We start from the raw sequence: 25,000 nt of genomic DNA on the forward strand, positions 1-25,000 counted from the left end.
CTGTTGAAACCTGGGGTGCAGGATACACCGAGAACTCTAGCTTGGACTTCTTCCCAAAGTCGACACTCAGGCGTTCCATCAGTAAGGAGGTGAAACCGGAACCTGTGCCACCACCGAAACTGTGGAACACCAAGAAACCCTGTAGTCCAATACATTGGTCAGTGAGCTTGCGGATTCTGTCCAGAACCAAATCGATTATCTCCTTACCAATTGTGTAGTGACCACGGGCATAATTATTGGCCGCATCTTCTTTACCGCTGATAAGTTGCTCAGGATGGAAAAGCTGGCGGTACGGACCTGTGCGGACCTCATCTGCAATAAAGAAACAATAGAATTATTATTAGCGTTTGTGTAAATAAGGGTTCGTGCGTGTGTGTATGTCAGCATGTGTATATTTGATATGTATGCGTGTGTATGCGTGTGTGTGTGTGTGTGTGTGTGTGTGTGTGTGTGTGTGTGTGCGTGCGTATGTGTGTTTGTGTGTGCGTGTGTCTATACTTGTGTGTGTATGTGTGTGTGCTTGTGTGTGCGTATGTGTGTTTGTGTGTTCGTGTATGTATGCTTATGTGTGTGTGTATGTGTGCGCGCGCGTGTGTATGCGTGTGTGTGTGTTTGTGTGTGTGTGTGTGTGTTTGTGTGTGCGTGTGTGTATGTTTGTGTGTGTATGTGTGTTTGTGTGTGTGTATGTGTCCGTGCATGCGCGCGTATGCGTGTGTATGCGTGTGTGTTTGTGTGTGCGTGTGTGTATGCTTGTGTGTGCGTGTATGTGTGCGCGCGTGCGCGTGTTTGTGTGTGGGGGGGGGGGGCGCGTGGGCGCGTGTGTGTGACTGTATGTTTGTGTTTGTAAGACAACATATATGTATAAAAACAGATGCAGGATACTAAGCTTACACAAAAAAATTTCTTTTCCTCGCCTCACACCACCCCACCTCACCCCCACGTGTAATAGATCGGATCTGCTAAAGAATTAATCATAGAAGAGAAATACAAAATGAAATATAGACGTAAACAAATTCTGAAACAGAGAAATAAAAGTGACATAAATAAGGAATTTCGACAAATTCTAGAATAGAGACAGAATAAGAGAATAATAGAATAACTATGATATGAGAAATATGCCATAAGATAAGCTCTTTATGATATTCTCCAACATAATTTCTCATAAATAATTCTTTTTGCTGTAGGCACAAGGCTTGAAAATTTGGATGAGGAGATAGTGCGTAACTGGTACTTATTTCATCGACCCTGAAAGGATGAAAGGCAAGGCCGACCTCGGCGGAATTTGAACTCAGAACGTAGCGGTAAACGAAATACCGCGCAGCATTTCGCCCGGCGTGCTCACGATTCTTATTTCTTTATTTCCCACAAGGGGCTAAACGTAGAGGGGACAAACGAGGACTGACAAAGGGACCACAGTACGTAACTAGTACTTTATTTGTCGACCTCGGCGGAATTTGAACTCAGAACGTAGCGGTAAACGAAATACTGGTAAGCATTTCGCCCGGTGTGCTAACGTTTCTGCCAGCCTTATTTCTTATAAATAATGAATGGGTGCTGAAACGTACTTTAACTCTCTCTTAGAAGTTCAAAAACTTGTTATAGGAGAGAAAAGGATGCACAATGCATGTGACGAAAATAATGTAGTAGAAAGCATCAGTTCCTATGATTAACTATAATTTAAAGGTTGTCTCGATTTAATTGCTATAAGTTGAAGTTTGCTATAAGTTGAAGTTTGTAGTAAACCAACTTACCGATGACCGTCGGTTCCAGATCAACAAAAACGGCCCTTGGGACGTGTTTTCCTCCACCAGTTTCGCTGAAAAACGTGTTAAACGAATCATCGCTGCCTGTTTGTGACTTCAGATCAGGTACTTGACCATTTTGTTGGATACAATGTTCCAAACAATACAGTTCCCAGCATGCATTGCCGATTTGAACTCCTGCCTGTCCGATGTGGATACTGATACACTCACGCTGCAAGGAAAGGAAAGACAAAATCAGACTCATTAGTTTAATGAATAAAGAATATTGTATGTAGCTGTGTGGTAAGAAGTTTGCTTCCCAACCATATGACTCCTGGTTCAATCCCTCTACATGTCACTGTATGAATTTGTGTATATATATGTGTGTGTGTGTGTGTGTATTAAAAGGAGCACTCCGTCGGTTACGACGACGAGGGTCCCAGCTGATCCGATCAACGGAACAGCCTGCTCGCCAAATTAACGTGCTAGTGGCTGAGCACTCCACAGACATGTGTACCCCCAACGTAGTTCTCAGGGAGACTCAGCGTGACACAGAGTGTGACAACGCTGTCCCCTTTGTAATTACAGGTATTACTCATTTTTGCCAGCTGAGTGGACTGAAGCAACGTGAAACAAAGTGTCTTGCTCAAGAATACAACGCGTCGCCGGGAATTGAACACGCAACCTAACAATCGTGAGCCGAATGCCCTAACCACTAAGCCACGCGTCTTCACACAATATGACCTTATTCTTTTATTCTGTTGTTTATTTCAGTCATTTGACTGCGGCCATGCTGGGGCACCGCTTTTTGTAGAACAGATCGACCCCAGGTCTTATCCTTTGTAAACCTAGTACTTATTCTATCGATTTCTTTTGCCGAACCGCTAAGTTACGGGGATATAAATATACCAACATCGATTGTGAAGCGATGGCGCGGGGACAAACACAGATACACAAACACACACACACACACAAATCTCTCTCTCGTATCACATCCAACAATCTTGAAAGTGGGAAGAACACATTAGGCTATGCTATTCCACAAAAACTTTAAAATATGAGTTTGACACCTACTGGAATGGCTTCGAATAAATGGTTTCCTTGATCAAGTTTGATATGGAGTTACACAGCAACAGCGAGAAGAAGAAGAAGAAGAAGAAGAAGAAGAAGAAGAAGAAGAAGAAGAAGAAGAAGAACAACAACAACAACAACAACAACAACAATAATAACAATAATAATAATAATAACACCAACAACAAGGACAATAACAGCAGCAGCAGCAGCAGCAGCAGCAACAGCAACAATAACAACGACAATTAAAACAACAACAACAGTAGCAGACGTGGGTCATGCACGCCATCATAGCATTTCTTACAAACATATAACAGACAGGGAATTCTGCTGAAAACGTTGCATTGGTCATTAGAGAAACGTGCTGCTAACCAGACAAGATTTGTCAATAGATGTATTACAATAAAGGAGGTCTTTGTAATTTGAGAATGTTCAGATACCTTAGAAGACCGATCCCAATTGAGAATGAACGAAAGTTAGGACACATCACATATTGTCTCCTGTTCCTTAGTTTATTTTGGCTACGACAGCCAAAACCCATGTTTGGGGATTTAGGGGAGATGAAACGGAAATAGATTTAATGAAATAATTTAGGGTCAGAAGTAAGAGGAATCAACGAAAGTTGATTTATTCGTTCATCTGTTCCACAATTTCTATCCAATTAAGGAACTACTAAAACACACACAAACACACGCGGATGTATGTTAATATGTATGTGTGTGTGTATTCATATATATATATATATATATATATATATATATATATATATATATATATATATATATATGAATACACACACACATACATATATATATATACATATATATACATATATATATATACATATATATATGTGTGTGTGTGTGAATATATATATATATATATATATATATATATATATATATATATATATATATTCACACACACACACATATATATATGTATATATATATATGTATATATATGTATATATATATATGTATGTGTGTGTGTATTCATATATATATATATATATATATATATATATATATATATATATATATATATATATATATATATATATATATATATACATATATATATATATATATATATATATATATATATATATATATATTGTTGTACTTGGGGATGGTCATATTGCCAGTTTATATATATATATATATACGTTTTTTTTACGTCCTGTACTCGGATATGCATCTATATATACATGTAGATGTAGGTATGTACATATATGTATGTATATATGCATATGCTCACATATCATTTGTATTATTATATATATATATATATATATATATATATATATATATATATATATATATATATATACGCTCTCACACACAGATATACGCCATACATACAAGTGTTGTGTGTGTGTGTGTGTGTGTGTGTGTGTGTGTGTGTGTGTGTGTGTGTGTGTGTGTGTGTGTGTGTGTGTGTGTGTGTGTGTGTGTGTGCGTGCGTGCTGATGAAGGGAAATAACCCGGAAATCGCGATACACAGATATCGTTCTGAGCTGAGTGGGGGTACTAGATTCCCTTGTCCGTGTCGTATAGCCAGCTGGAGACGATGTCTCCTGGGGCTAAATTACAGTAACATTCGTCCTAAACCAGGTCTGCCATGTTATGTTGGCAAACAATCTTTACTACACCAATTTCTTTTATTGTGAATTGCGAATAAAGAAAACTTAACGAATGTCTTTTTAAAGACAACAACCAAAACTGCATCATTAAAAGACTTACACTAAGTTTTGTTAACATACAATTCACAAGAAATTTATACAAGATATTACATTTAAATGTAATTCTAAACATTTGGTTGGATAAATTCTCCGATGGTAGTTTTCAAGGGAAGTCATACAAGATAATTTGTAGTAGCGTCCCTTGCATGATCTGCACACACACACACACACACACACACACACACATCTGCCGCAGAGAAATGAATGTACGTCCATCAAATTGAACTTCAGTGTGGTCTGAAGAACGCGGACATTTTCCGATAGCATCAATTACTGCTTGGCATTACTGGAAGGATCAATACTTCTCGAAAATACTGGATTCAATGAGATCTTCAATAGGCGAAGACGTGGCTGTGTGGTAAGAAGCTTGCTTCCCAACCACATCATTTCAGGTTCAGTCTGACAGCGTGGCACCTTGGGAAAAAATATGCTACTAAAGCCTCGGGTCGACCAAAGCTTTGTGAGTAGATTTGGTATACGGAAACTGAAAGAAGCCGTTGGATATATATATATATATATATATATATATATATATATATATATATATATATATATATATATATATATATATATATATATATATTGTTTATGTGTGTGCGTCTTCGACAACCGATATTGGTATGTTTACGTCTCCGTAAAATAGCGGTACGCCAAAATCCACCGATAGAATAAGTACCAGGCTTACAAAAAAAAAAAATCGCTCGACTAAAATTCTTCATGGCTGTGCTCCAGCATGACCGCAGTCTAATGACTGAAGCATGTAAAAGATAAAAGATAGAAGAAACGATCAAGTCAAAAAGAAAAAGGTGCTTATACATTTGTAGGTTTTTTTTGCTAAGGGACGCTACTCTAAATTATTTTTTCTTTATTACTTCCCTTGAAAATTACCACTGTAGAAATTTTTTAAATTCAAATGAATTTGCTGAAAATGTATTGTAAATTGTATTAGTGAAATTTTATCGTAAATTAACAAAACTCAGTGTACGTCTTTTAAAAATAGAGATTTAGAAGTCGAATAGCTAACCATAATTGTGTTTTTTTAAACTGCTTAAATTGTTTGTTTTAACTTCAGGTGTGTCTCTCTCTGTCTCCCTCCTTACCACTCTCTGACTTTCTCACTTTCTCTCTCCCTCTCTCTCTTTCTCTCCCTCTCCCCTTCTCTCTCTCTCTATATATATAATATATATAATACAAAATGGTACAAGAACGCAAAACATCCAGACAGTTAGGTGATACAAGAAAGGGACAACAAAATATCCAGACGGACGATATAAGGAAAACAAGGACGGGTCATTCGGAGTTTTTTCTCTTCAGTCGAGATCCAGATTATCTTTGCAATTTCGGCTGGTTATTCTCGAGATTGCTCCAATCTGGCCAGCCCCAAGGAAAAATAATGATGATGATAATAATAATAATAATAATAATAATAATAATAATAATAATAATCTTTTCTGCTATACGCACAAGATAGGCGGGATGACTGTGGTTAAAAAGTGTTTGATTATTTGACTGCTTAATCAAAGTCGACCACGCTCTTAATGATGATAACAACAACAACAACAACAACAACAACAACAACAGTAACAACAAAGGCAGAATTAAAACGGACAAATCTTACAATAACTTATCTAGCATCCGCTTTCAGAACCCCATCCCCCCCCTTAAAAACTTAAAAACCTGAACACAACAAAATAAATATATTTTAAAGTGGCTAGAGAAATACCCGCCTAAAATAAACACCACTTTAGTATAACAGATGTTACAAACTTTTCATAATAAACATTTGCAGCGATCCGAAACTCGAGCCAACAAGAGAGCCTCGGCGAAGTAGATTAACGTACAAGAAATAACAAACAAATATGCCTCAAATTACACGCTGTTATGTTTTAAAAAGGGAAAAACACATTAGACAATATAGTCCAAGACATACTACGCCTGGATAAATAATGGGATGGTCATATCTAGGACAGTTTTGACCATAGACTTGTTGAATCAGAAGAAATCTGAAGCCACATATTTGTAATGCCATAATTTCCAAAACAGACCTCAGTAAACACGATATATAAACCGACAGCCATATTGAGTGACATTGGAGAAAATCAAAATGATGAGCATTTTCTCCACATTTCACTTTCCATCATTTTGCAAGGGAGAAAAACGGATCCTGTGGTTGTTTTATGGTGTTTGGTATTGATTTGTGGTAGTCTGTAGTGTTTTGTCGTGTTTTGGGTTGGAAATAAAAATGGATTCTAAAAACAGGATTGAATTCTGATGCTATTAAAAATTTTCTTTACAGAAAGCAGTTTTGTTTTGGTTTAACCAGAGAATGTGTAATCCTTTAGCTTTGACTTGCTTCAGTCATTTAACTGTGGCCATGCTGGGGCTCCGCCTTGAAGAGTTTTAGTCGAATGATTTTTGTAAGCCTGGTACTTACTCTATCGGTGTGTTCTGCCAAACCGCTAATTTATGGAGACGTTAACACACCAACACCGGTTGTCAAGCAGTGGTTGGAGACAAGTACACACACACACACACACATACACACACACACACACACACACACACACACACACACACACACACACACACACACACACACACACACACACACACACACACACACACACACACACACACACACGTGAATATACGACAGGCTTCTTTATCCATTACGAATTGCTTATACGGAACCAAACGGTCAACGCAGAACTGTTTGATCAACAGATTGAACGACTCAACACGGCTATTCAAGAGAAAAGACCTAATCGTCAGCATGGAATTCTTCTGCAGCACGACTACGCCTGCCCTCATATTGCCAATATGACCAAGGAAGCCATTCAAACGCATGGCTGGGAAGTGCTGCCACACCCGCCGTACTCTCTTGATTTGGCACCAACGGATTTCCACCTCTTTCGATCTCTTTCAAATGCTAGGCGCGGAGTTTCGTTCAATACTGATGCAGAATTGAGAGCTTGGTTGGATCAAGTTTTCGAGTCGAAATCGGGTGATTTCTGCCAACGCGGTATTGAAAATCTTGTTGAACGTTGGGAAGAAGTTGTAAACAACAAGGATGAATACAATATTGATTAATTAGTTGTTATTTTTTATTAAACCTTTTAAAAAATTTAAATTTAAAAAACGGCGGGTATTTAATTGCCAACCTAATATTATTAAGAAGTATATTATTAAAGGTTAAAAACCTAAAAATTAATTTCTAATAATAAAACATTAACCAAATGATCTGTTGTAAAGAATCCCGTTTAATAATAAAAATATGTTAACGTATAAAAGATGCTTTCTAATAACATGGGGCGTTGTATTGATAAAATCACTTACGAAAGGAAATATACAAGACTGTGATAATTAAGAAGATAGCTTAATTCTAAGTTTGTGTTCTTGAAATATAGATAAGGATTTGGGGAATCATTCTTTGGCTGAGGACTACGTTTGGGATTTGAAGGAAAATGTATATCCCTAAGGATTGTGAGATTAATCCGATTATCAAGTTTTGCTCTTTAGTAAAAAGTGGATCTATTTGGAGGTTATATATTAATGATAGATTAGGAAATTGAAAACGAGGTGGGAACTAGGAAGAAGGATTAATATGATAGCGTTAGTATATACAAGTTTTAAGGCGTCTAGTGTAGGATTACTGATAGGCTACGTTAGCTGCTCTAATAGAAACGTTACAGAAACATAGATAGTATAATATTTATAATTGGGAGCAATAGTTGGGTATTTCTTTTGTTTTGTTTTGTTTATATATATATTAGAAAGTGTAGAGAGGTCAGAGGTCAGAGGTCAGAAGTCAGAGGTCAGTCAGTCAGGCTGTCCACTGTTACCGAAATAACATGTTACCGAGGAATAGAAGGAAAATATGCGACTGCTTGACACCTACATACACATGGAAATATTCTTTCGGACACGTTTAGAGTTCTTTCATGAAAGAAAGAAAGAAAGAAAGAAAGAAAGAAAGAAAGGCAAAACAATGATATATAAAGAGAAAAATAAACGAGAAAACATTAATAAAAGATTTAAATAAATTAGTGCTAATAACAGTTCTAACGTGACTGTTGTTGCAGTCTCTGTCTAAAGAATGAATCACCTGTAAGTCTTCATTTTACATTATTGAACTAGAAACATCGCTACCATAACTGCTAATACCTACGCAGTGTGTGGCAATGTGGTGCGAAGTTTGCTTTACAACCACACGGTTCTGGGTTCAATCCTACTGCGTGTCACCTTGTACAAGTGTGGGATCTTTGTGATTTTCGTCACTGCTTACAATTTTGTTCCAATTGTTTTTTCAAATTTGGTACATCGATTAAGTTTTCTATACTAATCATGAAACTGAAATTAATTTTTCCTATAAATCTATAATTAAAAAGTTATTAGCCTTTTAAATTTGCAAAATTTCGGTGTATTTGCCAATCATAAGCGAGTACCGTAAATCCTCGAGTATAATACGCAGGGGATTTTTAGGGGACTGTACCTCTGAAAAACTTAAACCTTGTGTATAATACGCACCCCTTCTCTAACTTCAGTCAAGGAGGTCTATATAACGTCCTTGGTTTGTAAACATATATACGGTAACGTCCTTTATTATTATTGTATATATAACATAATGCAAACGTGTAGCTTTTTTGTGCACTTTGCAGAAAATAAAGACATAACAGTAATAACGTCAGTGAAAATATATATATAGCTTAAGGTATTAGCTTAAAGTATTTTCGCGCCCGACATCACAAAATGCGTCTGAATAAACATTGCCGGACATCAAATTGAGACTCGGACATTGCTTAGAAAATATTTTTCATTTTCAACCTCGTATATAGTACGCACTAGGGATTTTGACCTTTAAATTTTTGGGAAAAAATGCGGATTATACTCGAAGATTTACGGTATTTTAGACATCAAGGCTACAAGATGGCAGAAACGTTAGCTAGCCAAGCGAAATGCTTAGCGGTATTTCGTCTGTCTTTACGTTCTGAGTTCAAATTCCGTCGAGGTCGACTTTGCCTTTCATCCTTTTGGGGGTCGATAAATTAAGTGCCAGTTGCGTACTGAGGTCGATCAAATCGACTGGCCCCTTCTCCCAATAATTTCGGACCTTGTGCCTAGAGTAGGAAAGAGTATTTTAGACATCACCGTAGCGAAGAACTCTGTTCTACTATAGCCTCAGGTTGATCAAAGCCATGTTAAAGGATTTGATAGACGGAAACTGAAAGAAGTGTGCGCGCGCGCGTTGACCCGCGTTTATACAGGGAAACCACATTTGAGGATTTAGTTGAATGTATCGGCCCGATATTTATTAAAATCTAATACTTATTCCATCGCTCTCTATTTGTCGAATAACTAAGTTACATGGCATAAAGGGGCACAGCATTAAAACCATAAACACCCACATACATACATACATACATACATCTTCAAACACACTTGTAGAATGCGAGGCAGAGATAGTGTTGTAAGAAGAAGAAGAAGAAGAAGAAGAAGAAGAAGAAGAAGAAGAAGAAGAAGAAGAAGAAGAAGAAGAAGAAGAAGAAGAAGAAGAAGAAGAATGCAATAAAAGTATTAGAGAAATAACCGAAATAACATGGAGGAAGAAAGACAGACATCGATAAAAAAGTTAGGGATAATTACAGTGGTTATAGCGACATTCCAGTTATAATGTCAATGTCGTTGTTGTTGTTGTTGTAGGCTTTGTCTATCAAATGAATCACTTGTAATCACCTGTAAACGGTATCCACTCTATTTGTGTTATTGAGCAGAAGTATTTTAATCATACCAGCAACACTACAACTATACATCCCCCACAACCACCCCCACCCCACCACGACCATTACCACCACCACTACCATCACAAATAGCAACCTCACTTTAATCCTTACCAAAACCATACCACCACAACTATTACCATCACCACCACCACCACCACCACCACCACCACTACAACATTGGGCCTTACAGAGGCAATGACAGGAGACTGAGACTTTTGGAGATGGACTGTGATTGAGAAGACCCGGTGACTAAAGTGAGATCGCAGCCATGCATGTCCGGCTCAGTTAAGAATACCCCTGACGCGTCGGGCGATATGATATGCTCCAGAAGACCTGTTGAGTCAAGTAAAACCAGTATCGACGCCAGGACCGTCTGACTGGCTCCCGTTCTGGTGGCACGTAAAAAGCACTATCCGAGCGTTGCGAATAAGTCATACTCGCTTGCGAGTGACGGTTGTGATTCATTCACACACACAGAAAAGCACACACACACACACACACACACACACACACACACACACACACAAGCACTCACACAAACAAACAGACGACACAACACAAAGATAGGTAAACAGACAGACAGACAGACAAACAAGCAGGCAGGCAGGCAGGAGGGCAGTCAGTCAGACTAACAGAGAAAGAGAGGGAGAGGGGGAGAAAGGTAGGGAGAGGAGAACGAGGGTGTTAGTGAGGGAGAGAGAGAGAGAGAGAGAGAGAGAGAGAGAGAGAGAGAATATTGTGATTTAAAAGAACATAAAAAAAACCCCAGAAAATAAGTCAGATAAAAAGTTTTAAAATTCTGTAAATGGATGAAGAATTGTAAGGATTGCAGTGGATGAGGGAGATGCTGGGTAAATAACGGGTAGATGTGTCTGAGGTGAGGGAATGACGTCTGTTATACGCATCAACATTTAACGTATAAAATTACCTTTAGACAAATGAGAGGGCGATACATACCTTACCTTTGCTGGAAATAGGCGAACGGAAATAAAGAGGAGAGGAAGCCGCAGGCATAATAATAATAATAATAATAATAATAATAATAACATCAATAATAATATCTTTTCTACTCTAGGCACAAGTCCCAAAATTTTGAGGAAGGGGGCTAGTCGATTAGATCGACCCCAGTACGCAACTGGTACTTAATTTATCGACTTCGAAAGGAGGAAAGGCAAAGTCGACCTCGGTAGAATTTGAACTCAGTACCTAAAGACAGAGTAGATAGCGCTAAGCATTTCGCCCGGCGTGCTAACGTTTCTGCCAGCTCACCGCCTTGTAGTAGTGGTAATAATAATAATAATAATAATAATAATAATAATAATAATAATAATAATAATAATAATAATAATAATAATAATTCCTTTTATTAGCTACAGAGGCATAGATGAAGGGGACAGACAACAATTTGTGTGGGGATTTTCTTAAAGGGTGAGGGGAAAAGAAATGAAAAAAACATTGAAGTACGATAAATGTATACATAGTATATAAAGCATGTGATAACATGAATGATGCAGTCATCCTTATAAAGGAGAAACCCTAACTAGGGCCAATCAAGGAACCCCACAGATCCCGAATTATACTGACCACCAAAGGTGCGAGCCCTCTTTCCTGCTCTCCAATCTACAGGTGCATACTTACAATAGGACCATTCATTCTAACCGTTCTTATCACAATCACTCGTCTTTTCACAAATTCACCGGATGGTAGCAATTCTCTCTCCACCCTCACTTTATTTTTCAAGTGGAACTTTAAAAGGTCGACGAAAGCTGAAGTGGAAGATGTCTTTCTTTAATTCTTTCAGCTTCGTCCACTACACAATCTCTTTCGCCATTGCCACTAGGCAGAGGAACACCGGCTGCCCTGCCTTGTTAAAGATTTTGTGGTGGGGGCGATCCTCACCAAGGATTCGACTGATAGTCAGACTCGCCCCACACGTGATAAAAGCCGTTCGACTTTACTCCACAACTCAGCTATACTCGAACGTGCAGAACGGATTCATCGAATGCATACAGAACGGTTTCGTCGCTTTGAGCGCATCTCGGACAGTCCCACCCGACGGCGCTTCCGTGCCTGTAGAGTTCATCTCGAACTAGCAGTGTTCCTCGGTAGCACTGCCAAGCTGGGTATTTCTTGAAGTTATCCATGGTGGTACCGGGCCCGAAAGTCCTCCAGAATATACCCGCTAGCTTGTTATCTTCGTCGATGCCCGGAGTTTCCCCAAGAACGTCATCACCCTTACCCACCACTGGATTTCTATTTGTTGCTACCGAAGAACTTCTACCGACTGTATTGCCCGGCTTGTAGCGAGCAGTGAGTGCTTGAAGACATTAATGAGGCATTGGGGAGAAGTAAAGAGACAAAATACATTAAAAAATAACAAGAAACAGGGGGGGGGGACCTTCATAACAATAAATATATTCATATAATATAAGAGAACAATAAATATTAATATAGAGACAACAATGTTACATCATAAGAGAATTCGAAACGCCCAACGCAAAACTCTAGACTACCCAGCCAAAACAAGGGGCAATGCATTCTTTCAGTTTTTGCAGTTACCCTGCAACCCCATAATTATTGTAGGCCTATTTTGTCACCCCAATTTTACCATTCTCAAAAATACCCGTTTCATCAAATTTGTTGGAGAGCAGCCTCTTCTTCTCACCTTCATCTTCCTTTTCAACTAGATTTTGGTGAACTTGATTGAAGACGGTTTAAGGGTTTGGTGAAGCCGTTGCCTAGTGGTTAGGGTATTTGGCTCACGGTGGTTAGGTTATGAGTTCGATTTCTGACGACGCGTTGTGTCCTTGAGCAAAACACTTTATTTCACGTTGCTCCAGTCCTCTCAGCTGTCAAAAATAAGTTGTACCAGTAATTCAAATGGTCAGTCTTTTCACATTCTCTGCCACTCTGAATCTCTCTGAGAGCTACGTTAAAGGTACGTGTGTCTGTGGAGTGCTCAGCCACTTGCGCGTTAGATTCACGAGCAGGCTGTTCCGTTGATCGGATCAAGTGGAACATTCGTCGTCGTAACCGACGAAGTACCAGTTTTGAACTTGGCCTAAAAGGAACATCTCTGTCCTCAAACTTTTCGACCACATCAACCAAACGGAAAGACTACCAGGTTTGATATTCACGAAAGACGCGGTTAATGATGCGGTCTCTCCCGTACATGATATCATCTGTGTGACATAAACACCCAGAAATCAGTGATGCAAAGAGATGCATAACAACAAGAGTAAGCCAGACGGCTTCATTAAATTGCACGCATCTCAGATATATTCAGTTACTGATGGTTCCAACAAGCCAATGCCTGAGAAACTTTTTTCCGAACAGGCAATGTCTCCCCAACATCTATAGCCTTATTTACATTATTTACATTTGACGGATATTTGTCCTCATCTTGTTTGTTGTTAACACAACGTTTCGGCTGATATACCCTCCAGCATTCTTCAGGTGTCTTGGGGAAATTTCGAACCTAATAATATAGCATGAACAGGATAAACTATCCATATTTTGCAGAAAAATCTGTCGGTGGCCAGTGATTACGTGTCAAGTGATTTACCATTAAGCTAAACTGCCCTGCGACAAATTCTTCTGCAATACATCTCAACGCTTCTAAAGCAAACTTTGTTTGTTGACTTTCAACGTAAGTTGAATTTAACGTACGATAGCGTCTTATAAAGCTAGATTTATATATCCTAAAATTGCAGAAGAATTGTTGGGGGAGAAATGAGAAAGGTTGGAGAGGTAGGGTACAAGAAATATGGAAGAAAAACAGACAGACAGAGGCGGAGAGAGAGGGGAAGAAAAGGAAAGAGAGAGAGAAAGAAAGAAAAAAATAAAGAAACAAACAAACAAACGAATGAAGAAAGGAAGGAAGGGAGAAAGAAAGAAAGAAAGAAAGAAAGAAAGAAAGAAAGAAAGAAAGAAAGAAAGAAAGAAAGAAAGAAAGAAAGAAAGAAAACAGCATAAAGTTTAAGACAAAGAAATGGCAGACGGAAAGAAGTAATGGAGGAAAGGACGAAAGAAAGAAGTAATGAATGAATGGCAGACGGAAAGAAGTAAGAGGATGAATGAAATCAGAGCAGAGATGCGAAAGAGAGAGGAGGGCGGAGAGGGGCGTGTGTGTATATGTATATATATATATATATATATATATATATATATATATATGTATATGTAGTTATATCAGTTTACTGGTGTCACGTGGTGTTTTATGAATGAAAACTGCTGAGTGTTCAGCATCAGCTGCTTCTTTCACTCATCTTACTCTAAAACCATCATCATCATCATCATCATCATCATCAACATCAACATAACCACCACCACCACCACCACGCCCACGCCCACGCCCACCGCCGATACCACCACCACCACCAACACCATCGCCATAACGTTACTTACTATTTTCTGTTGTTTTTAGAGGAGGGTGTGCGTGTGCGAGTGTTTGTTTGTTTGTTTGTGCAACCACTATCAAATGACCTGTATGTGACCACACGTCACCTACTAGAAATAGCTGCCGACTCTCCCTCAAATTTCGCTTTGCTGTCTTGTAAAGAGGAAGGATACATCAGACAGTGTTGTCCTGGATAAACTATTTGAACACGACGGTATGGTCATGTCCGGAATGTAGTTGATCAACGCTCATACCATATACATTTCAGGGCTGGCTTGGGACAAAACAAGACACCCAACACCACCGTCACCACCACAGGATATCGTTGCTCCGCCTTGCACATACACACACACAGACACACACACATCTCCATAGACACACACAAACGCACATACATCTCTATACACTTCCCCACCACTACCTCTAACAACAACAACAGCAATGTTTTGTATTACACAATTACTCAAACAGTTGGAGAGATGAGTCTTACTTCCTAACAGCCGTCTTATATCATAACATCATTAGTCTTCCAGCTCTCTCCCCTCTCTCTTTCTCTCTCTCTCTCTCTCTCTCTCTCTATCTCTCTAGTCTCATCTCTCTCTTTCTTTCTCTCTCTCTCTATGTCGTAATCAGAAATTACATCAGAATAAAGACAGAGAGTGGGGGACTAATATAAAGTGATTATTACAGAGAGTTAGACTGATCGTGCAAGAGCGAGCGAACGAGAGAAAGAGAAGGAGAAGAAAGAGAGAGAGAGAGAGAAAGGGAGAGAGAGAGAGAGAAAGGGAGAGAGAGAGAGAGAAAGGGAGAGAGAGAGAGAGAAAGGGAGAGAGAGAGAGAGAAAGGGAGAGAGAGAGAGAGAAAGGGAGAGAGAGAGGTTGAGAGAAAACAGCCATACCGTGCTTGCGTAGTGACCCAACTGCCCGCTCCTTCCAGATACTCCACACTGCACCAAATACAACAAGCCCTCTCTCTTCCCCTTCCCATCTCACACTTTTGTCTTTAACTCTGGTCCAGTCCGTCTGCGTATGTGCGTGTGTACGAGTTTATAGGAACGTGTACACACACACGTACATATACACACGCACACACACACACATAAATATGTGTGTGTGTGTGTATGTGGATATATATATATATATATAACAAATAGTAAATGAGTATATGCATATATACGTACAGGTATGTGCATACCGACATCCACCTGTATGTATAGGTGCATATCTGGGTACAGGACATTGCAAACAAACGTAGACGAGAACACACGAGCCACATAGAGAACATTCTCCTTCATCAGCCACCCACGTTTTAACACCGGCGTTTCGACGAGCTTGGGCAGGACGCATCGCTAAAACGGCTCGTCCCATGGATCGCAGATTAAATTTGTATACGCAAATTAAATCTAGCCATGGAGGAATGTAGTGGCGGACAAAAAACAAGACAGGAAAACAAACAGAAAAGGCTTTATATATATATATATATATATATATATATATATATATATATATATGGTGAGAATTTACAAAAAAAAAAACAAAAGACGAAGACGGGTGTGTAAAAAACAGACAGATGTATTAGCATAACGCTCGGAAAGTGACAAAGTCTGTATGTATGTATTCATGTGCGTATGTATGTATAAATAAACAGAGAGACAGACAGACAGACAGACAGATAGATAGATAGATAGATAGATAGATAGATAGATAGATAGATAGATAGATAGATAGATAGATAGCCAACACGAAAGGGACAAATTTTAACAAAAGTTGCATTAATTTCACGTTGATAAAGAAGTGAAATAATCTGACGTTTCGGACGTTCACCTTCATCAGAAAAAAATAGACGAAAGAGAAAATGTGGTGGAGAAACTAAAAAGAAATAGAAAAGATTAGTGGGGGGAAAGGATTAATGGCCAATTAGGAATGCAACTCTATGGGGAAACTAAAAAGAGAAGAAGAGGCATGTAAAGGACAGGTTGCATGGAGTTTGGGGTGCGTGTGGTTTCTGTGGATCTGTGGGTGGGTGTAGCTGGTTGATGGTGAGCAAACGGGAGTGTAGCGCCGAGGTGTGTTGGAGGTGTGGGAGAATGTCGTGTAGATGTGAACGTATTTTATGTGAGCGGAAGACGTGGAGGGCTGGAGGGTGAGGCAGGTGCGACGATGAGGTGAACTGGATGGTAAGAGGAATGTGTTGTTTAAGAAAAACACTCAAGAAAAATCTGTCAAATAGCCTCAGATGTTTGCGAGGAACAGGGAAATGTGAACAACCTGAGACCCCCTTCGGTCATGACTGACCATGGGATTGCACTTAGGAAGTTACCCTCACCAGGCACAAGTCCGGGCAAGGTTGTTTATGGAAGACCAGCAGTGGCCCATGCATACCGACCTCCCCTCTCCACGCCACCAGTGTTATCCAAGGGAAAGGCAAAGGGGCCGATACAGCTTGGCACCTGTGACGTCGCAACTCATTTTTACAACTGAGTGAACTGGGGCAACGTGAAATAAAGTGTCTTGCTCAAGAACACAACATGCAGCCCGGTCCGGGATTCGAACTCACAACCTCGCGATCGTAAGCTCGACGCTCTAACCACTGAGTCATGCGCCTTCACAACCATGTGAACAACCATAAAGTTAAAAATAATAAAAATAAAAATAATAACAGTAATAAAAATAGATCAGATAGATACAAAATGTACTACAATAACCCCATTATACTACGAAGTGTTGAATCATCTAACAATAATAATAAAAATATTATTAATAATAATATATGGTTGATACTGCCTTTTGCGTTACATATTAAGAGTAATCTAGTAAACTCTATTCTTTCAATTATTAACTCTAATGCAAGTATAAATGTCAATAACACATTTTTACAGAGCAATGCATCTTCTCATAATATGGACCGTTCACCTAATATCCCTGAGGCCAATGTTACACCTAATAACTGTGCTTATAGAATTAAAAGTAACAGCTTATTTTGAAATGCATGTAAGCGTAAAAGCGTAGAATATCAATGTACAGTAACGGCACAAGGAATGAAGAATTGTTATATAAGTTCGACACAGAATCAGATTAAGAAACGTTTAGCCTCTCACATCTATTCCTTCAAAAATAGACGTTGATCTGGTTCCACTGGTTTGAGTAAATTTATTTGGGAGCTAAAAGATAATATACAGTATGATTTAAAATGGAAAAAATGGAGCTAAAAGATAATATACAGTATGATTTAAAATGGAAAATACTAACCTCCACGCCCTCTTATCAAATAAATACGAAGTAAATGTCGTTTATGCCTAAAGGAAAAATTCATTATGCTCTTGGCGAGATACCCTATTCTTAACCTTTGCGATGAACGCAACGTTTCTTGTATTCATAGGACTTAATTTGCATTCTCAAAATATTGATACAATATTATTTACTTATTTATTTTAGTTTACAACTTGCATTTGCCTCCATGTCTAACCCATTTGATTACATATTTATCTTTTTTCAACTTTACTGCATTAAACTCCTCTTTAAGATCAACACATTTTAACCTCCGGCTTTATGTATGGATATATATTTGGCCTTATATTAATGTTCATGTATATCTTATCCCTGCATAACATATACTTATATATCTTATATATCAACTTATTTATCCCTTTCCCTTAAACAATATTAAAATTAAATTTGATCTAAATTCTATAATCAACCCATTTTATCTAACTTTTACCAGTTGTTGATATATATATATATATATATATATATATATATATATATATATATGTACGTACATATATATGTACGTACATATATATATATATATATATATATACATATATATATATATATATATATATATATATATATATATATATATATATATATATATATATATATATATATATTTATTTATTTATTTATTTATTTATGTGTTTCAGCCAAGTGGCTGCGGTCATGCTGGTGCACCACCGTGATTTTCACGTTCCTCGCATGGCTCTTCTCCCCCACCTGACATGGTCCAATCAAGAGTTTTGATGGCACATCTGGTGTATAAGAGAATTTGACATAGCTGCCCTAAACTGCGTCTCATTACGAGCCATTGGTTCGTCTGGCACCGTGGAGAGGAAAGTGTCAAGTTTTGTCTTGAAGACCTCCGTATCCATGTCTTGCATGTCTCTCAAATGTTTTGGCAGGGCTTTGAAGAGCTGAGGTCCTCTGAAACCGAGGCTGCTGCAGTATCTCGTTCTTATGTGAGATGCAGTGGACGGTACCTTTGGCACCATGCAGTGGCGACCCGTGCGGGCGTTCCTGTAGTACTTGATGCCAAAGTTTGGCACCAGTCCTTCCAGTATTTTCCATATGTATATTATTACATATCTCTCCCGCCTGTGCTCCAGGGAGTAGAGACCTAGTGCCTTCAGTCGCTCCCTGTAGTTCATCTGTTGGACTGTGGCGATCTTTTTTGCATAGTGCCGCTGAATTGCTTCGAGTTCTGCTGTCCGCTTAACACTGTGTGGTGACCACAACTGAGAGCAATAGTCTAGGCGGCTCAGAACAAATGTCTTCCACAGAGTCAACATGACTTTTTGATCCCTTGTACGGAATGTCCTCAGTATCCACCCTGCCAGTTGTCTGCACTTTGCTGTCAACTTGACAATGTGCATGTGAAATGATGCATCACTACACATGTTGATGCCCAGATCTCTTACTGTTTGTGATTCTGGGATTGCAGTACCTCCAGGCCCTGTGTATGCCAGTTGGGAGGTGCTTGTGGTCTTGTAGCGCAGTACTTGAAATTTTTTTGCATTGAACTGCATATTATTTTGCTCTGCCCACTCATATATTGCATTTAGGTCATTCTGCAGGCTTACAATATCATCAGGATTCTTTATTGCCTGAGATATCTTTGTGTCATCAGCATAGCTAGTGACAGTGGCTCTCCGAGTGACCGTGGGCATGTCCAGAAGGGCCACTATGAACAGTAGTGGCCCCAGAACAGTTCCTTGTGGAACACCGCTCAATATTTGTGTTTCCCTATACATATACATACATATATATATATAATACACTCTCTCTTTCCTTTCCTGAGCATCCAATAATACTATCCATATCACGTCCTCACTTTGTTGTTTTTTTGTTTTTTTGTTATTGTTTTTTTTTTAACTATATATATATATATATATATATATATATATATATATATATATATATATAAACATGCCCGTGCGTGTGTGTATGTATATATGTATGTATGTATGTATGCATGCATGTATACACACAAGCATTAGTTGAAATATATATCTCTCTTGTCACAAGGATATTAAGGGATGATGATGATGATGATGATGATGACGATGATTGTGGTGATGGTGGTGATGGTGGTGAGTGTTGATATGCCGGGGAGGGAGTGTTAAGGTTGGATCAACTGGGAGTGAGTGTATATACCAACTATATATATATATACATATACATATACATAGTCACCTGAACGAAACTATATTTACAACATCAAAAGCAGTCGAGTCCACCCCAGTCCAACAACTCAGCATCGCTCTTACCCGACCACACCATACCACCCTCACCCCCCCCCCCCCCGACACACACACCATCACCACAAAGCAAGCACAGCAGGAGAGGTTCACCCAGAACCTTAACATAGGACTATGAACGGAGACAGCTTAAAGACCCTACAATTGTGACAATACATTGTGCTATTGTCTCACTGTGTGTGTGTGTGTGTGTGTGTGTGTGTGTGTGTGTGTGTGTGTGTGTGTGTGTGCATGTATTTATGATGGATAGGCGGAGGATAAAATATAGTGTAGAAATGTTGAAATAGCCCATCTCTCGTTTCTTCTATATTTCTTTATATACAAAAATATATATATATATATATATATATATATATATATATATATATTTGTGTATATATATATATATATATATATATATATATATATATATATATATATATATATATATATATATATATATATATATAAGCAATGTTAATTCTCTAAATGAAGTATTAACAGTAACTGCACGATAAAGTGTAGTATATTGCCACTTAAGTGTGGCTGACCCCTAGGGGTGGATGTTACTGTTGCTTTTAGCCCCAGGAGGACATCTCCTCCAGCTGGCTTATCGACACACGACTGTGTCCTGTTTGCCAAGGGAGTTATCCCTCTCACCTCGACCAGCAGCACGAACGTATCCGGATTTCAGGGTTATTTCCCTTCGTCGGCGTTCGACAGCTGATGACCTTGGTGAGAGAGACGAAAACCTGGCAAACCTTATATCTTCTTTTCCAGTGACATTCTTCACTGATATTGAAAAGGTGAAAACAAGCAATGTTAATTCTCTAAATGAAGTATTAACAGTAACTGCACGATAAAGTGTAGTATATTGCCACTTAAGTGTGGCTGACCCCTAGGGGTGGATGTTACTGTTGCTTTTAGCCCCAGGAGGACATCTCCTCCAGCTGGCTTATCGACACACGACTGTGTCCTGTTTGCCAAGGGAGTTATCCCTCTCACCTCGACCAGCAGCACGAACGTATCCGGATTTCAGGGTTATTTCCCTTCGTCGGCGTTCGACAGCTGATGACCTTGGTGAGAGAGACGAAAACCTGGCAAACTTTATATCTTCTTTTCCAGTGACATTCTTCACTGATATTGAAAAGGTGAAAACAAGCAATGTTAATTCTCTAAATGAAGTATTAACAGTAACTGCACGATAAAGTGTAGTATATTGCCACTTAAGTGTGGCTGACCCCTAGGGTTGGATGTTACTGTTGCTTTTAGCCCCAGGAGGACATCTCCTCCAGCTGGCTTATCGACACACGACTGTATCCTGTTTGCCAAGGGAGTTATCCCTCTCACCTCGAACGCCGACGAAGGGAAATAACCCTGAAATCCGGATACGTTCGTGCTGCAGATGTTGGTGAGAGGGATAACTACCCTTGGCAAACAGGATACAGTCGTGTGTCGATAAGCCAGCTGGAGGAGATGTCCTCCTGGGGCTAAAAGCAACAGTAACATCCACCCCTAGGGGTCAGCCACACTTAAGTGGCAATATACTACACTTTATCGTGCAGTTACTGTTAATACTTCATTTAGAGAATTAACATTGCTTGTTTTCACCTTTTCAATATCAGTGAAGAATGTCACTGGAAAAGAAGATATAAGGTTTGCCAGGTTTTCGTCTCTCTCACCAAGGTCATCAGCTGTCGAACGCCGACGAAGGGAAATAACCCTGAAATCCGGATACGTTCGTGCTGCTGGTCGAGGTGAGAGGGATAACTCCCTTGGCAAACAGGACACAGTCGTGTGTCGATAAGCCAGCTGGAGGAGATGTCCTCCTGGGGCTAAAAGCAACAGTAACATCCACCCCTAGGGGTCAGCCACACTTAAGTGGCAATATACTACACTTTATCGTGCAGTTACTGTTAATACTTCATTTAGAGAATTAACATTGCTTGTTTTCACCTTTTCAATATCAGTGAAGAATGTCACTGGAAAAGAAGATATAAGGTTTGCCAGGTTTTCGTCTCTCTCACCAAGGTCATCAGCTGTCGAACGCCGACGAAGGGAAATAACCCTGAAATCCGGATACGTTCGTGCTGCTGGTCGAGGTGAGAGGGATAACTCCCTTGGCAAACAGGACACAGTCGTGTGTCGATAAGCCAGCTGGAGGAGATGTCCTCCTGGGGCTAAAAGCAACAGTAACATCCACCCCTAGGGGTCAGCCACACTTAAGTGGCAATATACTACACTTTATCGTGCAGTTACTGTTAATACTTCATTTAGAGAATTAACATTGCTTGTTTTCACCTTTTCAATATCAGTGAAGAATGTCACTGGAAAAGAAGATATAAGGTTTGCCAGGTTTTCGTCTCTCTCACCAAGGTCATCAGCTGTCGAACGCCAACGAAGGGAAATAACCCTGAAATCCGGATACGTTCGTGCTGCTGGTCGAGGTGAGAGGGATAACTCCCTTGGCAAACAGGACACAGTCGTGTGTCGATAAGCCAGCTGGAGGAGATGTCCTCCTGGGGCTAAAAGCAACAGTAACATCCACCCCTAGGGGTCAGCCACACTTAAGTGGCAATATACTACACTTTATATATATATATATATATATATATATATATATATATATATATATATATATATATATATATATATATATATATATATATATATATATATATATATATATATATATATATATATACATATATATATATAAAGGAGAAATAAGCTATATTAAATTTCTGATCGAGATGTAAACAGTAGCAATATGGAATCGTAACATATAATCGCCAACCAAGTGTGGCGTCCTATATGGGACAATGCTACTGGCGTTTATAGCCCCCTTCCTGGGGTTATAAATGCCAGTAGCACTGTCCCGTATAGGACGCCACACTTGGTTGGCGATTATATATATATATAAACTTAGATATGTTTCGACCAAAGATTGGTCTAGGCCATGTCTAACTTAATAGCACCACCTGACAGGATAACGCCTGTGTTAGAACGGGGGCAGCTGATGAAGGAAAATGTTCTCTATGTGGCCTGTGTGTTTTCTGTACTCTGGTTATTATTATTTTTTTGTCTACGTTTTGTTTGCAATGTCCTGTACCCAGATATGCACCTATATATACAGGTAGATGTAGGTATTCTCATACTTGTACGTATATATGCATATACTCATTTATTATTTGTTTTATATATATATATATATATATATATATATATATATATATATATATATATATATATATATATATATATATATATATATATATATATCATAAGATTTTTAAACTTTTAAATTTTCATATTCAAAAGAGACAGAGACTTCAAATTCGATATATCGATTTATTCACCACTCTATGTTAACATTTCTATGCCAAACTTATCCAGTGACTGGTCCATTGGATTTAGACGTTTGGCACTTCTTCAGGAGTGGTTACCTTTCGAATAAAACACGAAAAAACACATACATAACTATTATTGGGTCTTTAGGACATCGTTAGCTTTCGTGTTTGTTATTATAGGGGAGATAACTCCTTAATTTTCTATTTTTATTGCTCTCCTGTGGATTTCCACTAGATTAATTATTTTGTTTATTTCTCTTTACTATACTATATTACCCGTATATATATGCATACATACACATGCACACACACATACATACATATATATACACATATATATATATATATATATATATATATATACATACATATACACACATATATATACCCTCTGGAAAAAAATTATTATATATATATATATATATATATATATATATATATATATATATATATATATGTATATATATATATATATACAGGGTAACCCAAAAGTAGGTTTTCAGTTATTCAACTATCTCTTTCACATTCATATATTAACAGTTTAGATCTTAATTATAAAAAAATATAAAACCATTATTCTATGCTAATTTAGTTAATTGTAAGATAGAAATTTGAATGTAACAAAATGTTTTAAAAGAAATTTAAAGTGCCGACGTGATAACTGTAAACCTACTTTTGGGCCACCCTATGTGTGTGTGTGTGTGTGTGTGTGTGTGTGTGTGTGTGTGTGTATGTATCGTGGCTGTGTGATAGGAACCCGCAACCAGGCGGCTTCCCAACCATATGGTTCCGGGTTCATCCCCACTGCGTAGCTCCCTGGGCAAGGGTCTTCTACTATATTATAAACTAAAGGTTACCTTCTCGAGACCTGCCGACTCATAAGGGCCGGTTTCCCGATTTCCATGGCGTATAAATTCCCCACCTGGACGGGACACTAGACTGGAGTATGTTTATTGGCTCAGTGGACTGGAGCAACGTGAAATGAAGTGCTTTGCTCCAGAACACAACGCATCGCCCCGTCCAGGAATCGAAACCACAATCCTACAGTCATGAGTCCAACACCCGAACCACTAAGTGATGTGTCTCCACTCTTCTACTTTATCCCTATGTGCCGCCCAAAACTTTGCGAGTGGATTTTTGAGGGAGAGAATGAAAGAATCCCGTCGTGTGCGCGTGTGTGTGTGTGTGTGTGTGTGTGTGTGTGTGTGTGTATGTGTGTGTGTGTGTGTCTGTAAGCGTCTTTGTGTTTGTGTCTGTCTCGCACTACCACGTGTTGGTTTGTTTATGGCCCGTAACTTAACGGTCGGCAAAAGAGAGAGATAGAAGAGACATCACGCCTAAAAATTTGTATTGGGATCGATTCGTTCAATCAAAACCTTTCAAGCGAGCCTCAGCGCAG

The 25,000-nt window shown here is 38.7% G+C and overlaps 1 protein-coding gene across 1 annotated transcript in view; it reads right to left on the reverse strand.

Annotated features, from left to right (window-relative positions):
* Nucleotides 1-25,000, reverse strand: part of LOC106882860 (tubulin alpha chain) — a 30,846-nt gene that overhangs the window by 1,212 nt on the left and 4,634 nt on the right. The window contains exons 2-3 of the mRNA XM_089351613.1: nt 1,752-1,974; nt 1-312 (exon numbers count right to left, since the gene is read on the reverse strand). The exon at nt 1-312 is cut by the window's left edge and continues 1,212 nt beyond it. Coding sequence (XP_089207739.1) covers nt 1-312; nt 1,752-1,974 — 535 coding nt within the window. The remainder of the gene's footprint in view (nt 313-1,751; nt 1,975-25,000) is intronic.

Source organism: Octopus bimaculoides, chromosome 4, assembly GCF_046866305.1.
Source record: "Octopus bimaculoides isolate indiv1 chromosome 4, ASM4686630v1, whole genome shotgun sequence".
NCBI lineage: Eukaryota > Metazoa > Mollusca > Cephalopoda > Octopoda > Octopodidae > Octopus > Octopus bimaculoides.